General features: G+C 36.7%; 1 protein-coding gene across 13 annotated transcripts in view; it reads left to right on the forward strand.

The window, feature by feature from the left end:
* The window catches only part of RAPGEF6 (Rap guanine nucleotide exchange factor 6), a 196,224-nt gene that overhangs the window by 153,070 nt on the left and 20,638 nt on the right, over window positions 1–22,516 (forward strand). For 8 of the 13 annotated variants that reach the window (XM_082725621.1, XM_082725625.1, XM_082725617.1 and 5 more), the window contains 4 exons: window positions 142–525; window positions 8,618–8,829; window positions 13,374–13,497; window positions 19,981–20,201. In XM_082725621.1, coding sequence (XP_082581747.1) covers window positions 142–525; window positions 8,618–8,829; window positions 13,374–13,497; window positions 19,981–20,201 — 941 coding nt within the window. Of the gene's footprint in view, window positions 1–141; window positions 526–8,617; window positions 8,830–13,373; window positions 13,498–15,988; window positions 16,013–19,980; window positions 20,202–22,516 lie in introns of all 13 variants that reach the window. The other 5 variants (XM_082725616.1, XM_082725624.1, XM_082725628.1 and 2 more) reach the window with 1 other exon arrangement.

Consider the following 22,516-nt stretch of genomic DNA (forward strand, 5'->3'; position numbering starts at 1 on the left):
TAATTTTCCTGAATAGTCTGATGTTTTTGACAAACATCTGATGTTTTTGACAAACAGTATAATCACATTTTGACAACAGTCCAAAAGAAAGTGCTCTTTATAAATGTGAAATCTGTTATAAAGATAGTTTTTTTCTTTTAGGTATTATTTAAAAAATAACATGGAAACAGAAACCTTATGTTCAGATGAAGATGCTCAAGAACTAGTGAAGGAAAGCCAACTCTCCATGCTGCAGCTCAGTACCATCGAAGTGGCCACTCAGCTGTCAATGAGGGACTTCGATTTGTTTCGTAATATTGAGCCTACTGAATACATTGATGACCTTTTTAAATTAGATTCCAAAACAGGAAATACTCACTTGAAAGAGTTTGAGGACATTGTTAACCAGGAGACATTCTGGGTTGCCTCAGAGATTTTAACTGAATCTAATCAGCTGAAACGAATGAAGATTATTAAGCATTTTATTAAAATTGCTCTTCATTGTCGAGAATGTAAGAACTTCAATTCCATGTTTGCCATAATAAGGTAAGTATGTATGAATATTTGTGTATAGTTTAGACATGAAGCTGATTTTTTACGTGGGTATGAAGTGACTAGAAGAAAATTCCAATTAATAGGCTTTCAAAGTATTATTAGATTTAATTTTCCGTTCTGGTGATAGTGACTTTTTCACTTTCTTTTTCTGACGACATCTTTCATTTAAACATTTCTTTTGCTGAAGAGGGTTAAGTACCTTCCCATTTTTTTTCCTTCTCCCCCCTTTGATGGATTATACTCTCTTGGGATTTATGGCCAACAGGTGATCTTTATCATCAGATTCCCGTATCGGGCATCTTTCCCTATCTGCCTCACTGCGATTTGGCACTGAAAAATCAGTGTGGCATCACTGCTCCAACCTAAAATTGCAATTTTGAAACAATAAAAACAACAATAAATAATGATAATAATGGTAACCATTTGGGGGCGCCTGGGTGGCTCAGTGGGTTAAGCCGCTGCCTTCGGCTCAGGTCATGATCTCAGGGTCCTGGGATCGAGTCCCGCGTCGGGCTCTCTGCTCAGCAGGGAGCCTGCTTCCTTCTCTCTCTCTCTGCCTGCCTCTCAGTGTACTTGTAATTTCTCTCTGTCAAATAAATAAATAAAATCTTTAAAAAAAAAAAAAATAATGGTAACCATTTGGTGAGCACTGATTTGTTTATCTAACACTGCATGAGGTATCTGGTTGTATTGTTGCTGAAGCACAATAGGCCTTAGAATTTAAAAATTCATGGTCTCTAAGTCCAGGAAATATGGATGGTTGTATGTCCTGGAAGCCTTTCTTCCCCTGACTCACTGTGACTGGCTAGATTGGCTAACTGAGGTAATAATGTATTTTCTGACCCTACCCTAGTATAGTGATAAGGGGTTCCTCTTAAAGGAAGTCAGGTTTGTTTGTTTTTTTTAAAGATTTTATTTATTTATTGAGAGAGAGACAGTGAGAGAGAGCATGAGTGAGGAGAAGGTCAGAGGGAGAAGCAGACTCCCCGTGGAGCTGGGAGCCTGATGCGGAACTCGATCTCGGGACTCCGGGATCATGACCTGAGCCGAAGGCAACCAACTGAGCCACCCAGGCGTCCCTAAAGGAAGTCAGGTTTTAAAGGTGGAGGGTAGTTATAGTTTTGCCTATTTATAAGATCATGTGCTTGTATATTGCAGCATAATTACCTCCTCATCCCAGCAATGTATAACTCCCACAGAATTTAATTATGACCTGCTCTAGTCTCACATGAGATAGAATTGGAATCTTTATAATCATAAATCTGTCATGGTGATGAGAAACTCCTTTATGAAGGTAACCAGTGGGTGCGCTTGAATTAGACGCTTTAGGAGGAATTTTTGTTGGTGTGATTTTTTAAAATTTGATTTTAGAAGGAGTATTGAACAGATATGAGCCTTAACCTTTAGAACAGTTGAACCTGTGTCTGAGTCCTGCCTCTCCAGTGTAGTAGCACTGTGTCAGTAGAAAATTGAAGACTTTTTTTTCCACCTATAAAATGCAGGAATCATGCCACTTACTTCAGAGTTTTTAACAGCTGAGTCTAAAACAAGGAGCCAAGATTCCATTGATGCATGCTTGGAAGGCTAGAAATTGAAACTGTGTAGGAGGCATAGAGTTAGAATGTGAGAGTTAGAGGCTCAGTTTTGGAGTAGTCTGTGGAAAAAAAAGCTGATTAACACAGAGAGATCTCTATGTAAAAAGAGAATGTAAAAAATAAATAGTAGAGGGTTTAAGAGCCATAACTAGTGACCATCCAGAGTGTAGGGGTAAAGAAGAGAGTTGAGCCAAAGAGATAGGGGACAGTTTCAAGAAATAATAGAACAGCACAATTATGGGCGCCTGGGTGGATCAGTGGGTTAAAGCCTCTGCCTTCAGCTCAGGTCATGATCCCAAGGTCCTTGGATGGAGCCCCACATCAGGCTCTCTGCTCAGCGGGGAGCCTGCTTCCCCCCCTCTCTCTGCCTGCCTCTCTGCCTACTTGTGGTCTCTTTCCCTCTGTCAAATAAATAAAATCTTTTTTTTTTAAGATTTTATTTATTTATTTGACAGATAGAGATCACAAGTAGGCAGAGAGGCAGGCAGAGAGAGAGAGAGAGAGAGGAGGAAGCAGGCTCCCTGCTGAGCAGAGAGCCCAATGTGGGGCTCAATCCCAGGACCCTGAGATCATGACCTGAGCCGAAGGCAGAGGCTTTAACCCACTGAGCCACCCAGGTGCCCCAAATAAATAAAATCTTAAACAAACAAACAAACAAAAAAAACCACATTTATGATAGTGTCTTTACAGCCAAGGAAAGCAATTTGAAAGAAGGAAAGACAGCTCCAAGGTGGGTATTTGGTTAAAGGTTTGTTTTGTTTTAACGACTGTTTTATTATACACATTATTCATATTTAGTAGTTCCTGTAAAATTAATTGCTTTGTTTTCCCATATTTTATATTAAAGTATATCAAAGAAACTAACTTTATAGCAGAGATGACACAAGCAAAATCAATCAGTTTTCCCTGGAATTAGGTAGTAATATTTTATTTATTTTCGTTATTTTTCTTAGTCTAGCTAACGGTTTGTCAATTTTGTTTATTAATTCAGAAAAATCCTTCTCAATTCCATTGATCTTTTTTATTTTTCTGGCCTCTATTTGATATCTTCCTGTTCTGATCTTTATTTTTTTCCTTTTCCTAACTTTGGGCTGAGTTTCTTCTTTTGATATGAAAAGCCAGGTAATTCCCATTGCTTAATAAAATTATTGCTAAAATTCTGTCTTGGAAATCGTTTTTGCGGCATCCCATAGGTTTTGTTATGTTATGTATCCATTTTAGTTTGTTGAGAGATAGTTATTTCCCTTCTGATTTTTTTTTTTTTTTTCTGACCCATTGGTTGTTCAAGGGAGTGTTGTTCAGTTTCTCTTTATTGGTAGATTTTTCCCATTTTCCTCTTGTTAATTCCTAGTTTTACACCTTATGGTCAGAAAAAAATACTTGACATTATTTCAGTATTCCTATATTTTCCAAGACACTTGTGATTTATTTTATAATATCTCCTGGAGAATGTTCCATTTATGCTTGAGAAGAGTGTATATTCTGCTAATGGTGAAAAGACTGTCCTGTATATATATATATATATATATATATGTTAGGTCCATTTGGTCTAAAGTATGGTTCAGGTCCATTTATTGATTTCCTGTCTAGGTAATTCATCCATTGCTGAAAGTGGTATAGTATAGTCCCTTACTAATGCGTTGTTGTCTGTTTCTCCCTTCAGATCTGTTACTGTTTGCTTAATATAGTTACATGCTGAAATGTTGGGCACACACACATTCATGATTTTTATGTTTTCTGGATGAGTTGGCCCTTTATCATTATATCATGACCTCCTTTGTCTTTTGTTATCATTTTTGGCTTGAAATCCATTTGGTCTGATACAAATAAAGCATCCTCTGCTTTCTTCTGGTTTCTATTTGCATGATTTATCTTTTCCATCCTTTTACTTTGAGCTTATTTGTGTCTTTTAAGCCACAGTGAGTCTTCTATAGGCAGCATATAGTTGGGTCTTGTTTTTCTTATTCATCCACCCATTCTGTGCCTTTTGAAGGGAGAATTCAGTCCATTTACATGTAGAATGTTTGCTGGTAAGGACTTTTATTACTGCTGTGTTACAGTTCTAGCTGATTTGTAGTTCCCCTTTTTTCATTTTTACTCTCTTGCTATGTGCTTTTGTGAATTGATCATCATCCGTGTTTAAATGCTCTGATTCCCTTTTCCTTGTCTCTTGTGAGTCTGCAATAGGTATTTGCTCTGGGGTTACCATGAGACTTACATGAAACATAACTATTTCATGCTGATTTCAACTTCAGTCACATGCAAAACTCTACCCTTTTACTCCCTGCTCCTATATGTTTTCAGTGTCAGAATTTGCCTTTTTATATTCTGTATTCCTTAACATCTTAGTGGCTGTTGTCATTTTGTTGTTCCTTAAGCTTTATTCTCTAAGTGGTTAAGAAATTATCATACTGCACTATTAAGCGTTATCTGAATTTGGGGCACCTGGGTGGCTCAGCTGATTAAACTCTGCCTTCAGCTCAACTCATGATCTCAGGGCTTGGGATCGAGCCCCACATTGGGCTCCTTGCTCTCTGGGGAGCCTGTTTCTCCCTCTCCCTCTCTTTGCCACTCCCCACTGCTTGTGCTCTGTCAAAGAAATCAATAACATTTTTTTTTTCTTTTTAGTTATCTGAATTTAACTATGCATTTAACTTTATCACAGTGGCATATATTTGTATATCTTTTCATGTTACTATTTAATATCATTTCATTTCAGTTCAAAGAACTCCTTTCAGTGTTTCTTATAAGGCAGGTGTAATGGTGATAAATACTCTCAGCTTTTGTTTTCCTGGGAAGGTACTTCATTTCTCAGGATAATGTTGCCAGATAGTGTCCTCGGTTGACAATTTTTTTCTTTCAGCATTTTGAATATATCATCCCACTCTCTACTGGCCTGTAAGTTTTTTGCCGAGAAAATCGGCTAACAGCCTAGTGGATGTTCCTTTGTGGGTTATCATCTTTTTTTCTTTTGCTGCCTTTAGAATTCTCTTTTCTTTACTTTTTGACAGTTTTATTACAGTGAGTCTTAGAAAAAGTTGTTTTGAGTTGAAGTAATGGGGTAATCAGTTAGCCTCATAAACTTGAATTTCCAGATCTCATCTCATGTTTGGGGAGTTCTCGGCCATATTTCTTTAAATAGGCTTTTTTCCTCCTTCTCTGTCTCTTCCCCTGTCTGGAATTCAACTAATTCGGATGGTTGGGTTTTTTGGTGGGCCTGTGGACCATGTAGGCTTGTTTCAGTCTTGTTGATTCTCCCCACTCCCACCCCCAACTGGGTTACTTCAAAGTTGCTATTCTTATTCTCACTGATTCTTCTCTTTCATCTACTCTGATTCTGATGCTCTCTGTGACATTTTATTTTATTTTGTTCATTGAATTCTTCCATTCTAAAAAAATCTATGACTCTTTTTTATGATTTCTGTATCTTTGTTGAATTTCTCATTTTGATTATGTATTATTTTCCTGTTTTCATTGAATTACCTTTCTGAATTTTCTTGTAGCTCATTGAATTTCATTAAAATAGCTATTTTGAATTCTTCATCAGGTAAATTGTAGCTCTCCATGCCTTTGGGTTTGGCAACTAGAGGATTATTGTGAACTTCAGTGATGTCATGGTTCCCTGATTTGTTTTTGTTTTTTCTTTTGAAGTAGCATTAACCCTCTCCCAGTTTTTACTAGCAGTCTTTAGAGTGAGGGGAGGCAAAAAAAAAAAAAACTTTAGCAGTCTTCCTATAGATTCTAAGACTTTCTCAGACATTACATGGATGTATCTACTCCGTGCTTTCTCTCTCTCTCTCTTTTTTTTTAAGATTTTATTTATTTGACACAGGATGTGTGCACACAAGCAGGGGGAGCTGCCAGCAGGGGGAGAGGGAGAAGCAAGCCTCTCTGCCTGACACGGTCCTGGAACTTGCTGGGACTTGATCCCAGGACCCTGGGATCATGACCTGAGCCGAGGGCAGACTGAGTCACCCAGGCACCTCTCCCTCTTGTGAGAGAATTCTAAAGTTTATCTTCTCTGTATTCTCCAGTATACCCTGTCATCTGCTAATAGATTCTATTCTGTTTTCCTGAAGGTGGTGCTCCAGTTCAAGTTTGTGGTTTTTCCTTTGCCCATAGACTCTGGCCTATTTTCTCTGCTCCTTCTTTACCAGAGCTTGTTCTCAGGATGTTGGACAGGGAGCCAGCAGCAGAGGAAAGAAGGATGTAGGGGTATGAGTTGGGTGTATGGAGCAGGGCAGGTGCCAGTAGATCATTTGGGGCCATCTGCAGGTGAGAGGTGAGATGTTCCTTGTGGCTCCTGGGCTGACTCCTGTTGGAGTCCAGAAGCTATCAGCAGGACCTGTGTTCCTTTAATGTCCTCCAGGAATCTTCCATACTACTCTCCAGTTCTGCTCCCGCACCCCTTGTCATGGAGCTCCCACTTTATTGGATGTTCTGGAGCTTTGTGAAACAAGAGTGAAGTTAGTGTCTTTGATAGTATCCTACACAATTAGGGAAACCAGACATGTACTTAACTAGTTCACCCTCTCCCCTGTGGGAGAAATCACCAGCTGTCTAGTTTAGCTTTCAGCTGTGTACCTGTGGAGAGGGGTGAAGCCAGCAAAATCAAACTATTCGTTTTACCTACTTAAGCGCATCCAGACTCCATTTTTTGTTGTGTTGTTTTTGTTTTACTCCAGCCGAGAGCTAGAACTTTTCTTCTGGAAACATGGGCTTCCAGTTCTGTCCACTTCCATTAACTGCTTTTGTTAATCCTCTTCTCAACATTACTTGCATCAGGTTGTAGCAGTGTCTTTTTTTTCCCCCCTCCTCTGTAGGTTCCAGGGTGGCCTTAATTTCTGTATTGGTTTTGTGTTCCATTTCTTTTCTGAACTTCACTAGTTAACTTCTTTTTACCAATTCCTTCTACCATATTTCCCTTAAGCTCTTTATATCTCTCCATTAAGCTCTTTATTTATTTTACTAATTCATTTGAAATCATGGCTAAGTCATTGATTAGTCCCAGTTTTTATTTGATTGGTGGCAGCATTTTTCTTTGTGTTGTTTTTCCTTGTAGCTGCTCATTATAGATTCTGTGTTTATTTTTTTCTTTTTGAATGATGTGAGTTTTCCTGTACCAAGTATTTGCAGGAGGTTCATATGAAAGAGGATCTAGGGCATTATTCCAAGCTAGCAGGAATTGAGCTTGAATATGAATTGTTTACCCTTTATTTCTTTCCACCACATGGAGATTGGTGGCTTTAGTGCTGCCTACCACTCAGAGTTTCTACCTTTTATCCAGTCTCACCGCTTAACTGCTTCTTATCAAGGTACTGTAGCTATATATACTTTATCCGGCATTCCCTGGTAAGGAACATGGTCCAGCCCCCACCTAATTCTATGTCTATAGATTCCTTTGTGTTATTTCAAAAAGGAGGGTGGTGGTCTTGCCTTCGGGGTGAGTTACCTGCTTTGGAGAACTTGACCAGCTTTCATTGAGACCTTCAGCTACAGAAGTTCTTTTCCAGCATTTGCCATTCCCCTATTTAACTTTGACTGTTTTGGGTCAACCTTTTAATGTGTTTGGGAGTTACAGATAATTCCTAGTTGAAGTGGAGATGAAATTTGTATTTCTGATACTCGTTCGGTCATTTGGGATGATTTCTCAGAGGCAAAGGGAACAAATATCTTGATGTCACACCTTAAAAATCAGAAGTTAAGAGAACATTTTAAGTTCAGTGGTGTCCCTAAAAGTCAGGTGGCTAAGTATAAAAGAGGGATTAACTGGTAAGAAAATTGAGGCATTATATATGCATGATTCATTTGGCAGCCTAGGGGGAGGGGTGGTAGTAGAGACAAAAAGGGATAGGGAAGAGCTGCAGTCTAATGGATATGCATGCTTTTCAACCTCAGGGCTATCCGAGTTTAAATACCTGTTGAAAAGAAGACACTGAATATAGAGGCCTTGGGGGAACAGGATTAGAACTAAGAGATAAGGAAGTATTTGAATCGGATGTGAGAGAACAAAATCTCTGGAAAAGAAGGCTGCCTCTGCCCTAGAACTTGCCTCAATTATTATAGCATTTGTGTTTAGCATTACTTAAACCTCTTTCAAATAGATAATGTCTCCATAAAGTTATTTCTAGGTAAAACAAACAGAAACATTGTGATATTTGAGGGTGGTTTTTTTTTTTATGTTAAGTGTGTCTTTTATGGAAACACTATGTCTCATACATGCAAGCTGGAAAATAAAGGCTACAGGAATACAACCATAGACAAGTAATATATATAGTTCCTCTGAAAGCAGTTTTCCTTGTTGTCAGATTAGAGAGTCCCTTGTATTTTTTTCTCCCACGGTTATACTCTGTTCATTTCAACATATTAAAATTTGTCCCTACTTATTTTAGCTTTGTTAGAGAAACTTGGTGTATATGCTTTACTGCCCTGAGTCTTTCTCACTCCTCCAAGTTCCTTATTAATGTTTTTATTCTCATCTTTGGCAGTGGCCTGAACCTGGCATCTGTAGCACGACTCAGAGGTACTTGGGAAAAATTACCAAGCAAGTATGAGAAACACCTCCAAGATCTACAAGACCTTTTTGATCCATCTAGAAACATGGCAAAATACAGAAATATTCTTAGTAGTCAAAGCATGCAGCCTCCAATTATTCCACTCTTCCCTGTTGTCAAGAAAGATATGACATTTCTCCATGAAGGTATTTAAAAGTTATTTGAAAATTAGCATGTTAAACTTCAACTAATTCCACAGAATTGTGCTTTATTATATTTCATATGTTTTGCAACCTTTTATGTCACTAAAGCTTTATGTAATTATAAATGCAGCAACTTTTATAAATCAAAATCCACATTATTGACAAAAACAAATTTAGGTGTTTATCCTAGGCATTCAAACATAAATTTCACTTATACTCAGATCAGACTGTTGGAATCATATTTGTTATTTTGCTAAGTAATATTTTTCCTTCCAACTTTTTTTTTTAATTGAATTACTCAACACATGCAGTACATAAAAGTTCCCAAAATCATTGAGCAACTAAATGAATTATGACAGAGAGAACATCCATGTAACCAATACTCTGGTCAAAACCAAAATGTCCCTTTCTAATTAATTACCACCCTCATTCTCTTCCCCAATAGTAATAACTGTCCTGACTCCTAATTACTGGGGTTTAGTTTTATCTGTTGTTGAACTTTATATAAATAGAATTACAGAACGTATTTGTTATGCTTTGGTTTGGTTTTGGTTTCTGGTTTATATTGTTCAACCTTAGATTTGTGAGATTTTTCCATGTTTTTGACTATAGCTGTACTTGACTTTCAAAATTACTGTTCCGTTACCTGAATGCAGTACAGTGGATTTTTCCATTCTTCTGATAAGCATTTGACAGTTTTCCACTGTTCACCTATTATGAATAATGCTGCCTTGAATATTCATATCAGTCAAGGTGGCATTTATGGATCTGATACTCATATAATCAACTTTAGAAAAGAGTTGGCATTATGTACTGAAGTGCAACACTGGCATTGTTATTAAGAATTGTCATTGTTCCTCATCAGTACCTGGTAAACTCAGTCTTCTTATTTTTACCCATTTTAGTAATGGTGTGGTTTAATTTGCATTTTCCTAATTACTAATGAGATTGAATACCCTTTTATATATTTATGTGGGGTTTTTTTTGGTCAATTATGAGTTCAGGTTTCTTATGTATTCTTTTTATCAGGTTTTCTCTTTCATTTATTACATTTTTAAGTATTTCTTATAAATCCTGGGTGTATGATCTACTTTTTGAGTCTCTTAAGATTATCTTTTGTTGAACAGCAGGTTCTTAGCCTTAAAAGCCTATCTTAGTGATCTTTTACCTTATTTTATCTACAAACTTCCTTAGTTAATTTTTGTGTATGGTATTTGTTCTAGTACAGTAACTTACTAACTGCTTTACTCTTTTTCTCATGTTACAATAGACATTATAATATTTATACTCAATTAGTTGATGTTAGGTTAATATTCATCAGTACTTTTCTATGTATTGGGCAATACAAGGAACTTAGATTATTTAAATTCCATTTACTAACCTCCCAGTTTATATGCAGTTGTTCTTAATGCTTTGAACTCCCACTATCATTTAGTAGAGTCAATATTTATATGATATTTTTTGTTTTTTATTTCTTTCTGCATATCAACGCTCTATGTGGTCGGGGTTTTTTTCTTGCTATAGAACACTATTATTTACGTGCAAGTCTGCTGCTGATGAAATATCTTAATTTTATTTATCTAAAAATAATCTTTACTTCATATTCATTTTTAAGGCATAATTTTGGTTGGCAGTTGTCGTCTTTGAACATTTCAAGAGACCATTCCATTGTGCCCTGGCTTTCATTGTTGATGTTGGGACATCATTTGTCAGTCTTACTCGCTGTGCCTGTGACTATATTTTGTTCTTTTCCAATAGCTGCCTTATAATTTTCTCTTTGTCTCTTTTTTACCTCTGGTTTGGCTGTGATGTAACTAGGTGTGGCATAGTCCTGATTTATTTGTAAGATGTCTTGAAAGCTGTATTTTGATTTTTTGTTGTTGTTGAGTTCTGAAAATTCTCATTCATTTTCTCTTCAAATTTTTTACCTTTCCTCTTCTAACCTCTAGGAATTTTGATTTCACCTCTGTTAGACCTTATGACTTCCTCCATTGCCTCATACCCTCTTTTCTCTGTTTCTCATCTTTTTGTCTGACCATGCTTCATTCTGGATAATTTCTTCCAGTTTATCAGTTCTTTCTTCAACTGTGTGTAATTTACTATTAAATATATCAGTGAGTTCCTACTTCTAGTTTTTGTGTTATATGAGGCTTTTTTTTTTCTTTTTGGTGAGGTTTATAATTTACATTTTTTTATCTTTATTATGTTCTTCATAATAGTTCTGTGTTGTTTACTGTATCTTTGCACATATTCGACTTTGTTATTTTAAAGTCTGTGTCTAATAACTCCCATCCTTTGTGCGTCCCTTTCTGTCATTTTTTTCTCCTGCATTTAATTCATGTTGTCTCTTTTCCTGATAGCCCTGGTTATTTTTGGTCAAATGTATGTTGTTAATAAAAAATTAGAGAAATAATCTGAGATTTTGGATAATGCCCCATTCCTCCAGAGAAATTAAAGCTTGCTTTTGCCAGACAGCTAGGTGTCCTAACAATCCAAAATCACCTTAATCCATTTTCATATCTTGAGATAATTTAACACTGAATTTGTATCCTGGTCACATTTAGTTCATCCTTAATCCCAGGATAGCCCTTCAGGATCCCAACCCAAAGCATTGGAAGTTTGCCAGAACTTAAGTTGTTTCCTTCTAATCTCATAGGTTGGGATGGTACCACTTAGTTCTTTAAGTTCATCATCTGCCTTTTCTAAATCAGTAAATACCCGTAGGATCAAGCACTGCGAAATAGTAAACTTTCCCCAAGATCTTCATTCCTCTTCAGAATCTTCACTGCTTCAGTAGCTTTTTGATTACTTAAATTATTTGCTTTTTCTGTTTTTGCTCAAATTTTCTAGTTATTCCCAGTACAAGGTGGTTCTGATTATCTGATCTTACTGCCCCTACTCTCCTTACCCCTCTTTCATTAGGAAATACTGTGATAGACTTCACATATATTTTTCTGACTTGCTACCTCAAAACATGTTTATGTGACTTGAAAAGTATTTTTGATTATTATTTTGTTAGCACCTCACATGTTAGGGCACTGAACAACTCAACTCTTTAATGTATAGGTTCTGTTTACTATGAGGAGATAGAACATGCTGTGTTTCAGACCCATTAGGTTCTTTTTTTTTTTTTTTAAAGATTTTATTTATTTATTTGACAGAGAGAAATTACAAGTACACTGAGAGGCAGGCAGAGAGAGAGAGAAGGAAGCAGGCTCCCTGCTGAGCAGAGAGCCCGATGCGGGACTCGATCCCAGGACCCTGAGATCATGACCTGAGCCGAAGGCAGCGGCTTAACCCACTGAGCCACCCAGGCGCCCCAGACCCATTAGGTTCTTAAAGTTGTTTTTGGGACTTAAGATTTCCACAGAGGCATCTCAGGGGCCTACCACATTAGATAAATGCAGCCACACTAAGTATTGAAGACAGGCATGAAAAAGAAACACTACATTGTCTTTTGAACATTTTTTTTTTCTTTTTGCCTTGTACTCTGAACTTTTATTAAGCCATCAGATAGGCTAAGTTTGGTTTCATACCTACTCTCTTCAGAGAAAAGCAGACCATTTTGAAAGTTGTGTGAATTTTTCCTCAGAGCCCAGTTACCAGAATAGAAATAATAATTACGGAACTTTTAAGTAAGCATATTTGCATCAGTTGATGAAAGTAAGAATTGTAAATTAAAACTTTGGGTAAAAGAAGGTGAATGGCAAACTAGAAAGTGTTTCTTCTGTGAGCCAGCCACCTCTTAATTTTAACTAATAATTATGATTTAAGAAAACATACCTACTCTTCCTTAATCCCCCACCAGAACCCTCCCTTTTTTTAAGAATAGTCAGAAGTTTTCAGGGGATATCTTCCACTTGTTAAATGAACTCATTTAACAATTTCTAAAAGTGTTTTAAATCAAAGAAAACTTACTGGGTTAATTAAGCTCATAGGTCACTCTTTATGACCCCTGGCTAAAGCCTAAGTTTTTAGGTGCTATATACCCTGCTGTCTAAAAGAGCAGAGACAGGTACCTGCCTGAGAGTGAGCTGAGCATCTGGAGAGTAAGACTTAAGGAGGTGCACATTTTACAGGTGTTCCTGTAACAATACTGTGAAATTGGTTTCAGAAGCTATGTAGCTTATCACCTTCCAGTATTCATAATCACTGCCCCCATAGGAATATAATTCCTTCCAATAGCTCAGTACCTAGGAGCAGAGTTGAGTCATATACATCGCTTCTTAAAAATAGAAGTGGCAGGGCACCTCAGTGGCACAGTTGGTTGACTCTCTGACTCTGGATGTCAGCTCACTTTATGATCTTAAGGTTGTGGGATCCAGCCCCACATCAGGCTTGGTACTGGGCATGGAGCCTGCTCAAGAATCTCTCTCTCCCTGCCCCTCCCCCACCTCCCTTTCTATCTCCTCCTCTAAGGAAACAAAACAAAAAACAAGAAAACAGAAGTGGCAGTTCAAATTGTGCTCCCAAGAGAAACTTGACTTCTGCTTCCTTTATATAGGTTTTTTAATTTTGAGAACCAAAGAATTGCTTTTATTCCATAGGAAATGACTCCAAAGTAGATGGTTTAGTGAATTTTGAGAAGCTAAGAATGATTGCCAAAGAAATCCGCCAAGTTGTTCGAATGACTTCTGCTAACATGGACCCAGCTATGATGTTTCGGCAGAGGTAAGACATTGAAGTGTGTAAAAGTGTTAGAGTGACGTCAAGTGATAAAGCAATAATATTTATTAACCATCTCCCATTTGTTATATACACTGCATGACATGCTTACACAGGCCAGTCATAAGTAATCATTTGTCTTGGTACCCCTTAAAGGTAGGTGGTATAGGGTTTCCTTTTACATTGGAAAAAACCAGTGTTGAGAGCAGTTAGGTTATTTGCCCAGTATTATGTAGTTTGCTGACATTTGAACACGTGTTCTGTACTACTTTTTTGAGTAGATGGATAATTCTGTATTATTGTTATGTTAATTAACTAATATAAGAAAATTGCTGACCCTTACTGAAGTTATCACAAAGGACAAATGCGTTTAATCTGATTTTCAGCCTTATTTGTATAGTATTATTTATTAGTCTGCACATGTCTTCTATTTTTACTGAATATTTTTAAGTTTTTCTGATTAAGTCATACTTTATTCTTTTAAAACATATTCTTTTCCTCAAGCCATAGTACTACTGTTTATTTGTAAGTACTTGAACAGAATTGAGAAAGTTCAGATTTAAGCATGTTCCATCATTAATAGAAATGGCAGATGTTATTTGTATTCCATATTCAGTTCTAAGAATGCTTTTTAAAGTTCATTTTTAATATAGTAAAGTTTTTCTAGACTATATAAAACTTATAGAACATTTGTTGTCTAGATGTTCTCAATAATTATCATAATTTTCAGGGTAAATAGATAACTGGGGTTTTAATCTAGGTGACTTACTTTTTTCTGGGCCTGTGTGTATAGCTTCAGTACATAAGACTTCCAAAATGAACTATCAACAAAGGCAAGCACAGTTCCTTTGACTTAAAAAAACATGTAGTCTAGGAATGAAACAAAAAATACTTGTTTCTTTAAAAATCAGAGGTGGAGTTAGAGTTTTGATAACCAAAATATAGTGTGTGTGTGTCAGGGTAGATTTTTTGTTTTGTCTTACTTACTGTTGTAAGAGAAACTTGACTTCTGCTACCTTTATATAGGTATTTTAATTTTGAGAACCAAAGAATTGCTTTTATTCCATAGGAAATGACTCCAAAGTAGATGGTTTAGTGAATTTTGAGAAGCGCTAAGAATGATTGCCAAAGAAATCCGTTGGGGAAGAGTCTTTGTTTTTGTAAGGAGTTGATCTGATGGTTGCTCCTAGTGTAGAGACCTTCAGAGTATGGGCAAAGGGTAGTGTCAACTGTCCTCTTCCGCAGCCATCCCACTCTACCCTTAAGAATCACTGTGTGTAATGAGCAAATGTCGGTGCTCAACAGTTTGGAAGCAGAAAACAGTAAGAACCAGGGACCAAAGCAAACCTGGAGGGGGGTTTGTTGTTTGTTTGTTTCTTTAAGTTTTTGCTTTTGTTGCATGTTTCTGTCCAGTGGTCCCACCACTCCCTGTTGTCTTTATGTGGACCTCCGTTTATATGTTAGGAGCCTTGTTCTGAAGACATTATGAATTTGTGCCCCTACCAGGCCAGTAAATAACGAGTACCAGCTGAGCTACTAAAAAAAGCAGAGGAGGAAAAACCTAAGGAGGAAATTCATAAACTTGGCTGTTTTCTGTGGAATGGCCTTGGTTAAGTGGAATATAGTGTGGGGGAAAAGGAAACATTTATAATTAGTTTGGACACTTAGAAATGGATTGAATTTTCCTGAATCCGTTTTCTTTGTCAGCCAGTACTGAAATGTGCTCTTTGTTTAAGCAAGTAATTGTCCATTTTGTGGGGTAAATTATCTAGTGTGGACAAAGTAACATCTTTTATTCTAACAGTAATCAATTTGCTGACTGAAAAACAGAGACAAAAACACCTGCATCTGGAGCTTAGTGGGTACAGGCCTGGCACACTGAGGCCAGCAGGGAGCTAAAATAAATAGAATTTTTATTCAGTCTAATTGGAGTATAAGGATATGCAGTGTCTTATTCTGATGGTATTTTTTACTTAAATTTTAAGTCAATTTTGCTGGTTAACATTTCTTGTAAAGTACATTGTCAGAGAAATTTCTTCCCTTAGAAATGACATAAATTTTTATGTTCCTTGTAATTTCATCCTGTCATTTGAATGAGTGGCCCAAAAATCCTTTCCAAAAAATACTCAAAAATTCTTCCTTAATTTAAGATTTCCTTCCCTAAAAACTTTAAATTCACAATTTAGAGTAAGAACATGTTTTTTCTTAAGTTTCTTATTAACATAAGCCTAAGATACAGATTTGATATTAGAAATATAATTAACCTAAAAAAATATTTTAAAGAATATTGCAGGTTTGTTGGCCTTCAGTACGTATCATAATTCATTTTACCCCTCTGCATTCCATTAAAGTCATTTTACTGTTAACTACCATTTTTTCTTGGTATAATTTTTCTGTTCTAGTCTGTCTCCATAGTTTCTCTGACTCTCAACTGTTGTCTTTTTTCTGTGCTTTCCTATTCAACCCATGCTTCAATGTTTGTGGCTCTTGCTTACAGGAAGAAGAGGTGGCGGAGTCTGGGGTAAGTGTAGAGATGAATGCAACTGAAATGAAGATTGTACGACTCTTAACATATACTGCATCCTATTCATTAATGCACGCACAGAAAATAGCATGCATTCTATTAACCCTGTCAACCTACATTCCTGACAAATGCCTTTTGCTAACAAGGTGAAAGTAGTGATGGAACTAGCTTTTTTTTCCCCCTTTACTTTGCCATTGTTGATGTCCCATAAGTCCCTTATAGATTTTAATTTAGCAGGTGCAGTTAAATGATGATGATAACAGTAAATATTTGGTGTGTGCTATGTGCCATTTATTATTCTAAGCACTTTAAATGAATTACTGAATGTTCCATCCACCCTGGGAGATAAATACTGTTATTCTCATACTCTCAGACAGGGGAGATAGACTGGTCTAAATTCTTATAGCTCACTAATAGCGGATCGAGACCCAGGTAGTCTGATTCCAGAGTCTGTGCCATTTTCTTATTCTCAGATGCCATATTTTGGGGTGCCTGGCTGGTTCAGTCAGTAGAGTATGTGACTCTTGATCTCACAGTCATGAGTTCAAACCCCACGTTGGATGTGAAGACTATTGTTAACAAAAGTTTCTTCAGATGCCATATTTTATTAAGAAATACATGATAATAAAAAAATGGATCACTTTTGTTTGTGAAGGTTTTGTTCCCATTAGTTTTCCAAGAAGAGGCAGCCTTATCCAAACTCTGTTATAAAATTCAGTTAGTAAACAGTGAATCTTGGAACACTGCATCAAAAACTAATGATGTATTGTATGGTGACTAACATAACACAGTAAAAAATTTTTTAAATTTTTAAAATTCAGTTAGTAAATAATTGAAATAGGATTATTTTAATTCATCAGATCCACTAATACTGTGAGACATAATATAACATGATAGAAATTTATTTTAAATTTCTGCCATTTTTAATAAGGGACTCCCTTATCTTTCTTAAAACTGTAATACAATCAGGGTGCCTAGCCAGCTCAGTCTGTAGAACATACAACTCTTGATCTTGAAGTCGTGAGTTCAAGCCCAAGTTGGGGATAGAGTTGATCTTATTTAAAAAAAAAAAAAGAACTGATACAATCAGAAACTGCCACCTTTTGTTGTTCAGGTATGTTCAGATCTCTGCTTTTACATAGATATCTATTTAGAATCATAGAATGTTTCGGACCTTATAAATCATCTATGTATCCCTTTCATTTTTAGATGAACAAAGAGATGGTTTTGTGAATGAAGGATTTTGTTATTTTAAGACTAGAGTGAATCATGAAGTTAGATGCTCTTATTACATGATAGAAGGATTTTTTGTGAGCCACTTAACTTGAACTTGAGTCTTGTCTTATTTGTGATCTTGTTTTCTGTTGGAAGTTTGGTGAACTTGAACTTCCTTCTCCATTCTTCCTTCTCTTTGTGTTTCTCATGTGTTTCCTGTATTCCACATTTATGTCTTGGTCTTTTCTGGTTCTTCTCACCAAAAATAGAAATTGATTCCTGGCATTACTGTTATGAAGAAAAATACTTGGTCAGTACATCCTACTGGGAATTTGGGGTATTGAATGACTTAAGTAACATATTCACTGTTCGGTTTTAGGGTTGCATTCTGTTGTGATTTTGTAGATGCTAAGTGCTTTTATTCTTATATCATGGTATTTTTCTGTTCTGGAAGTAGTTTAGAAGACATTTAATTGTCATTTATTATAATGTTTTTAGTTATTAGAATTTTGTGTGTATCCTAGATTTGTAGAAACCTTTTATTTTCCCGGATACCAGTGAAGGAAAACTTATTAAGATCTTTGTATTCAAATTTGCTCCTAAATGTTGGCACTTGATTTTACTGCATTTATTTGAATCTAAGATATCTTCAGTTGTTAGACACACCACTATTTGATGTACCACTAAGAAAAATCATTTCACTGCCTTCTTACCCCTGAGTATTTTTTACTTTATGCTTATTTAAAAGAGCTCTTGTGTAAACTTAGGTATGTATTTTTATCACATAACACCCTTTTGCATTCATTAAAAGAAAAATGTTGGGACGCCTGGGTGGCTCAGTTGGTTAAGCAGCTGCCTTCGGCTCAGGTTATGATCCCAGCATCCTGGGATTGAGTCCCACATCAGGCTCCTTGCTCAGCGGGGAGCCTGCTTCTCCCTCTGCCTCCATCTGCCAGTGCGCTCACGCTCTCTCTCGTTCGCTCTCTCTCTCTCTGACAAATAAATAAATAAAAATCTTTTTAAAAAAAAATGTGAGCAAATTAAATTGGTTTATTTGGATCTTAGACTTCTTCGTATTTAGAATATGAATCTTCTGAGTGACTAGTTTCTGGGAGGTTTTTTTTCCCTGCACCGTAGTATCTTTTGTGTCATCCAGAGTGTTAGTAATGCATTATTTCCTAAAACAACCCATTAGAGAAGTAAAAGCTTTTGGTGCTAGAGTCTTGGCTTGGGTTTGTAGATACTTGCTTCCTTTTGACTGCTGCTTTGGGAATGTTGTCGGATTCACTCCCTTCTTAAAATCATTTGGAGATTGAAAGAGTAGTTCATTAACATCATTGGATTTTCTTCCCAACCATTCTTAAGTTTTGACGTTTCTCTGTGTGAAATGGGCCTGACCAGTAGCAATTGAAAGTTGGTTTCCAATGTAAGGCACATCCTATTCCAAAGATCTTAAAATACTGAAAGAAAAAAAATACTGTAACACTTAACTTTGTTTCACTTAGTTTACAAAGAAAACATTAGGATTCTAGTGTCTGTTTTAAATAGTATGTAAGCATTGAAGAACAAATTTTTCTATAGGTTGTGGTCTTTTAGAATATTTGGGGATAAAAATGAGAGTAATTTAATAAACCCATAGATAGCTTTATTATTTTGGAATGGGAACTTCATTTAAAATAAAAATCATGGGGCACCTGGGTGGCTCAGTGGGTTAAGCCGCTGCCTTCGGCTCAGGTCATGATCTCAGGGTCCTGGGATCGAGTCCCGCATCGGGCTCTCTGCTCAGCAGGGAGCCTGCTTCCTCCTCTCTCTGCCTGCCTCCCTGCCTACTTGTGATCTCTGCCTGTCAAATAAATAAATAACATCTTTAAAAAAATTAAAATAAAATAAAATAAAAATCATTTAAGAACCTTGCATTTCTGGCCTTATTATAAATAGTATAGCATTTCCTATTTTCCATTGGTTCTAGATGTGGTTATTCTAGAATGAAGTTTGCCAAAAAGAGGAGAGTTGGGAGAGGCTTTAGCTTGTTTGAACTGTAGTTATTTCTGCCTGGCTTGCAGTTCTATCATGGAGGCATTGCAAAGAAAAGTCCCCAATCACAGATAGTCCTAGAACCACATATTGCCTAATCAATTGGTGTGCAAGTAGAAGACTGAATAGCTTTCTCTCCTACTTCTGGTCTCTAACTATATTGAATTGAATATAAATACTTATTTTTCCTATTGATTGTTCTCTTTGAATTTTGGCCAAGATCTACTTCTGGTAAAATTGGCTAGCATACTCAGAGTGAGTCTGCTGTAGACAGGAATGGTGGTGGCCGTGGCATACCCAAAGCAGCACCAACAAGCAGAGCTGCTCTAGAAACTCCTGGTGCAGAGATCTGACTAAGGATCCACTTGTTGTGACCCAGGCTCTTGCCTTATCTTCAGAGTGTGGATGGCCTTTGGGCCAGTTTATTTGTCATAGTTTTGTCATGGGTTGCATAGGCGCAAACATAAACCTGATGGAATTCATAGTGGTGGGGAGGGCGGTGTTATCTTATTCTTTTGAGTTCTACACTTTGCCGAATCTTAGAACTCAGAACATAGCCATGTGTGCCATATTACTCTGCATTAATGCTCTTCATCTTTTAACTCATTTGCATCAGCATGCAATAGCATTAACAGAACAAAATTCTTTTAATCTTAGTCTGCCATTTGTAATTCTCATCTTTACTGCCCCTCATTGTGATGTCCATCTCCTTACAGGTCACTGAGTCAAGGCAGCACAAACTCAAACATGCTGGATGTTCAGGGAGGTGCACACAAAAAAAGGGCACGTCGCAGCTCTCTGCTTAACGCCAAGAAGCTATACGAGGATGCCCAAATGGCAAGAAAAGTGAAGCAGTATCTTTCCAGTCTGGATGTAGACACAGATGAGGAAAAGTTTCAGATGATGTCATTGCAGTGGGAACCTGCCTATGGTACCTGTAAGTACAAGTTTTCACTTAATATAAAAGAAAATAGAAATTTATTTCTCCAGAGTTAAGCTGAAGTCCCATGCAAATTGTTTCACTCAAAAAAGTTTTCTGATATACCCCAAGCATTGAGTGATCCTCTTAACCAGATATTGAATACCATCCATTCTGAATGATTACCCTATGCAGGAAGTTGAGAGATAAAGAGTTCTTCTTTAAAATTCATTATAAAGTCTTCTTACAAAAACATGGAACATTATAAGAGGAGCCCTTCTGTTTGAGAACATTTTTACCTTCACCACTAAATGAAGAATAAAAATAAGTGAAGTTTTTTACCTTTTTAAAATCTCACGGATAATGTTACTTACCAACTACAAAATCCAAGAAGTTTAATTGAAACCCTTAGAGAGGGGCCCTTGGGTAGTTCATTCAGTTAAGCATCTGCCTTTGGCTCAGGTCATGAACCCAGGGTCCTGGGATCAAGCCTTGCATCAGGCTCTAGCTCAGTGGGGAGCCTGCTTTTCCCTCTCTGTCTCTCTCTCCCTCAAATAAATAAAATCTTTAAAAAAAAAAAAAAGGAACCTTAGAGATAATAGGTGTCAGTAATTAATAAAACAAAAGTCAGGCACATTCTAATATTGGTGTGATAGCCAAAAGAAGAGCCTAGTCTCAATTTTTTTTTTTTTAATTACGTGTAGGTTTCCCCCACTATTCCTAACTAGAGCATTTCTATGAAACCTTTTGTAAGCCAAAATGACATAAAAGGAAGAAGCAATTACCATGAAGTTATATGAAAGAAAATTTGAGTGTTCCCAACCCCCCCAAAAAAAACCTCTTTTAGGTTTTTCTGATACCTTAAGACATAGCTTGTTAATGGGTGCACAGAATAAATCTAGATAAAGCAAAGATGCACACAGACCCAGTTGAAAGCTATGACAGTTTGATAATCAGGTACTGAATATAGTTTCTGAGAAAATAGCTTGTTGATTCTACTCTGACTGGGTTCACATTGCGTCTATAAGCAAGAATTCTCTTCAGATTTCTTGTGGCTAGTGAAAACTGATATTGACATAAAAACAAAATGGCGCAACGCAAACTTCTAAAAGCTGAGAATACCTGTACAACAACAGAATGTATATGTGTCTGGGTCAAGGAAATGATGAGTCACAAAAGCAGACTTCAAAAATAGTAAAAGACATTGTGTTGTGACAGCCAAAAATGATTAAACTCTAAGTGGATGTTATTTTATGCATATACATATATATGTAATTAAATATTACACCAATAAAAATTCCAATAGGCTGTCTAGAACCTGATAAACTATTGACAAAATATTGTTGGGGGTGGTTCACATTTTCTGTTTCTAGTCTTCCTGATTGATAGGAGGAAATGGTAGTCATCATGGGCTGATCCTGAGATTAACAAATCGCATATAATAGAAAACAGTTTGTCAACAGAGTAGAAAAGAGAAAGTGGACATATAACCACATACTGATTTTAAAATTTCAAATATGATGGTAGATTTTAAAGTACAGAGTAAGCCATTCGGTAAATGACGTCATAAAAAGGATTTTTTTGGACCCTTCTACCCATAGGAATAGAGTATGGTGGAACCTTCTGAAGGATGAAGACCAAGTTTGAGTGTCATTATTACTTTTTTTTTTTTTTAAGATTTTATTTATTTATTTAACAGAGATGACAAGCAGGCAGAGAGAGAGAGGAGGAAGCAGGCTCCCCACTGAGCAGAGAGCCCAATGCGGGGCTCGATCCCAGGACCGTTGGATCATGACCTAAGCCAAAGGCAGCGGCTTAACCCACTGAGCCACCCAGGCGCCCCTCATTATTACTTTTTGAGCAAGGTTCTCTTCATCCTAGTTCTCTGTTTGCCCAAGGATGTAAGACTTAAGGATTGACAGTATGTTTTATTTCTGTGATTCTTTCTACATCAATCCTATTAGATTGAAGGAGAAAGAAATAATAAAACCTAACCATTCCTGAGAACTTTCTATATGCAGCAACCATGCTAGGCACTTAACAGACAGTGCCATTTACTTCTTAGAGCTACCTGTTCGGTGTCTTGTATTGGGGTTGTTATTCCTTTGAGATAATGCACCCAAAATCTGTTTATATAAAGATGTTGCAGAATGTATTCCGATGAAAAAGAAATCCTGCAGATACTGAAATGTTAGAGAATAGTCAAGCACACTGTTTCCTTATCAAGACAAGGGATAGTACATGGCCATTAAAAATAATGAACATATATAGACTTTGAAGGTATCTAGAAAAATTTTTACTACCTGTGACCTAGTAAGAATAGTGTCAGCCAT

Source organism: Mustela nivalis (assembly GCF_964662115.1).
Source record: "Mustela nivalis genome assembly, chromosome: 3".
NCBI classification, from domain to species: Eukaryota; Metazoa; Chordata; class Mammalia; order Carnivora; family Mustelidae; genus Mustela; species Mustela nivalis.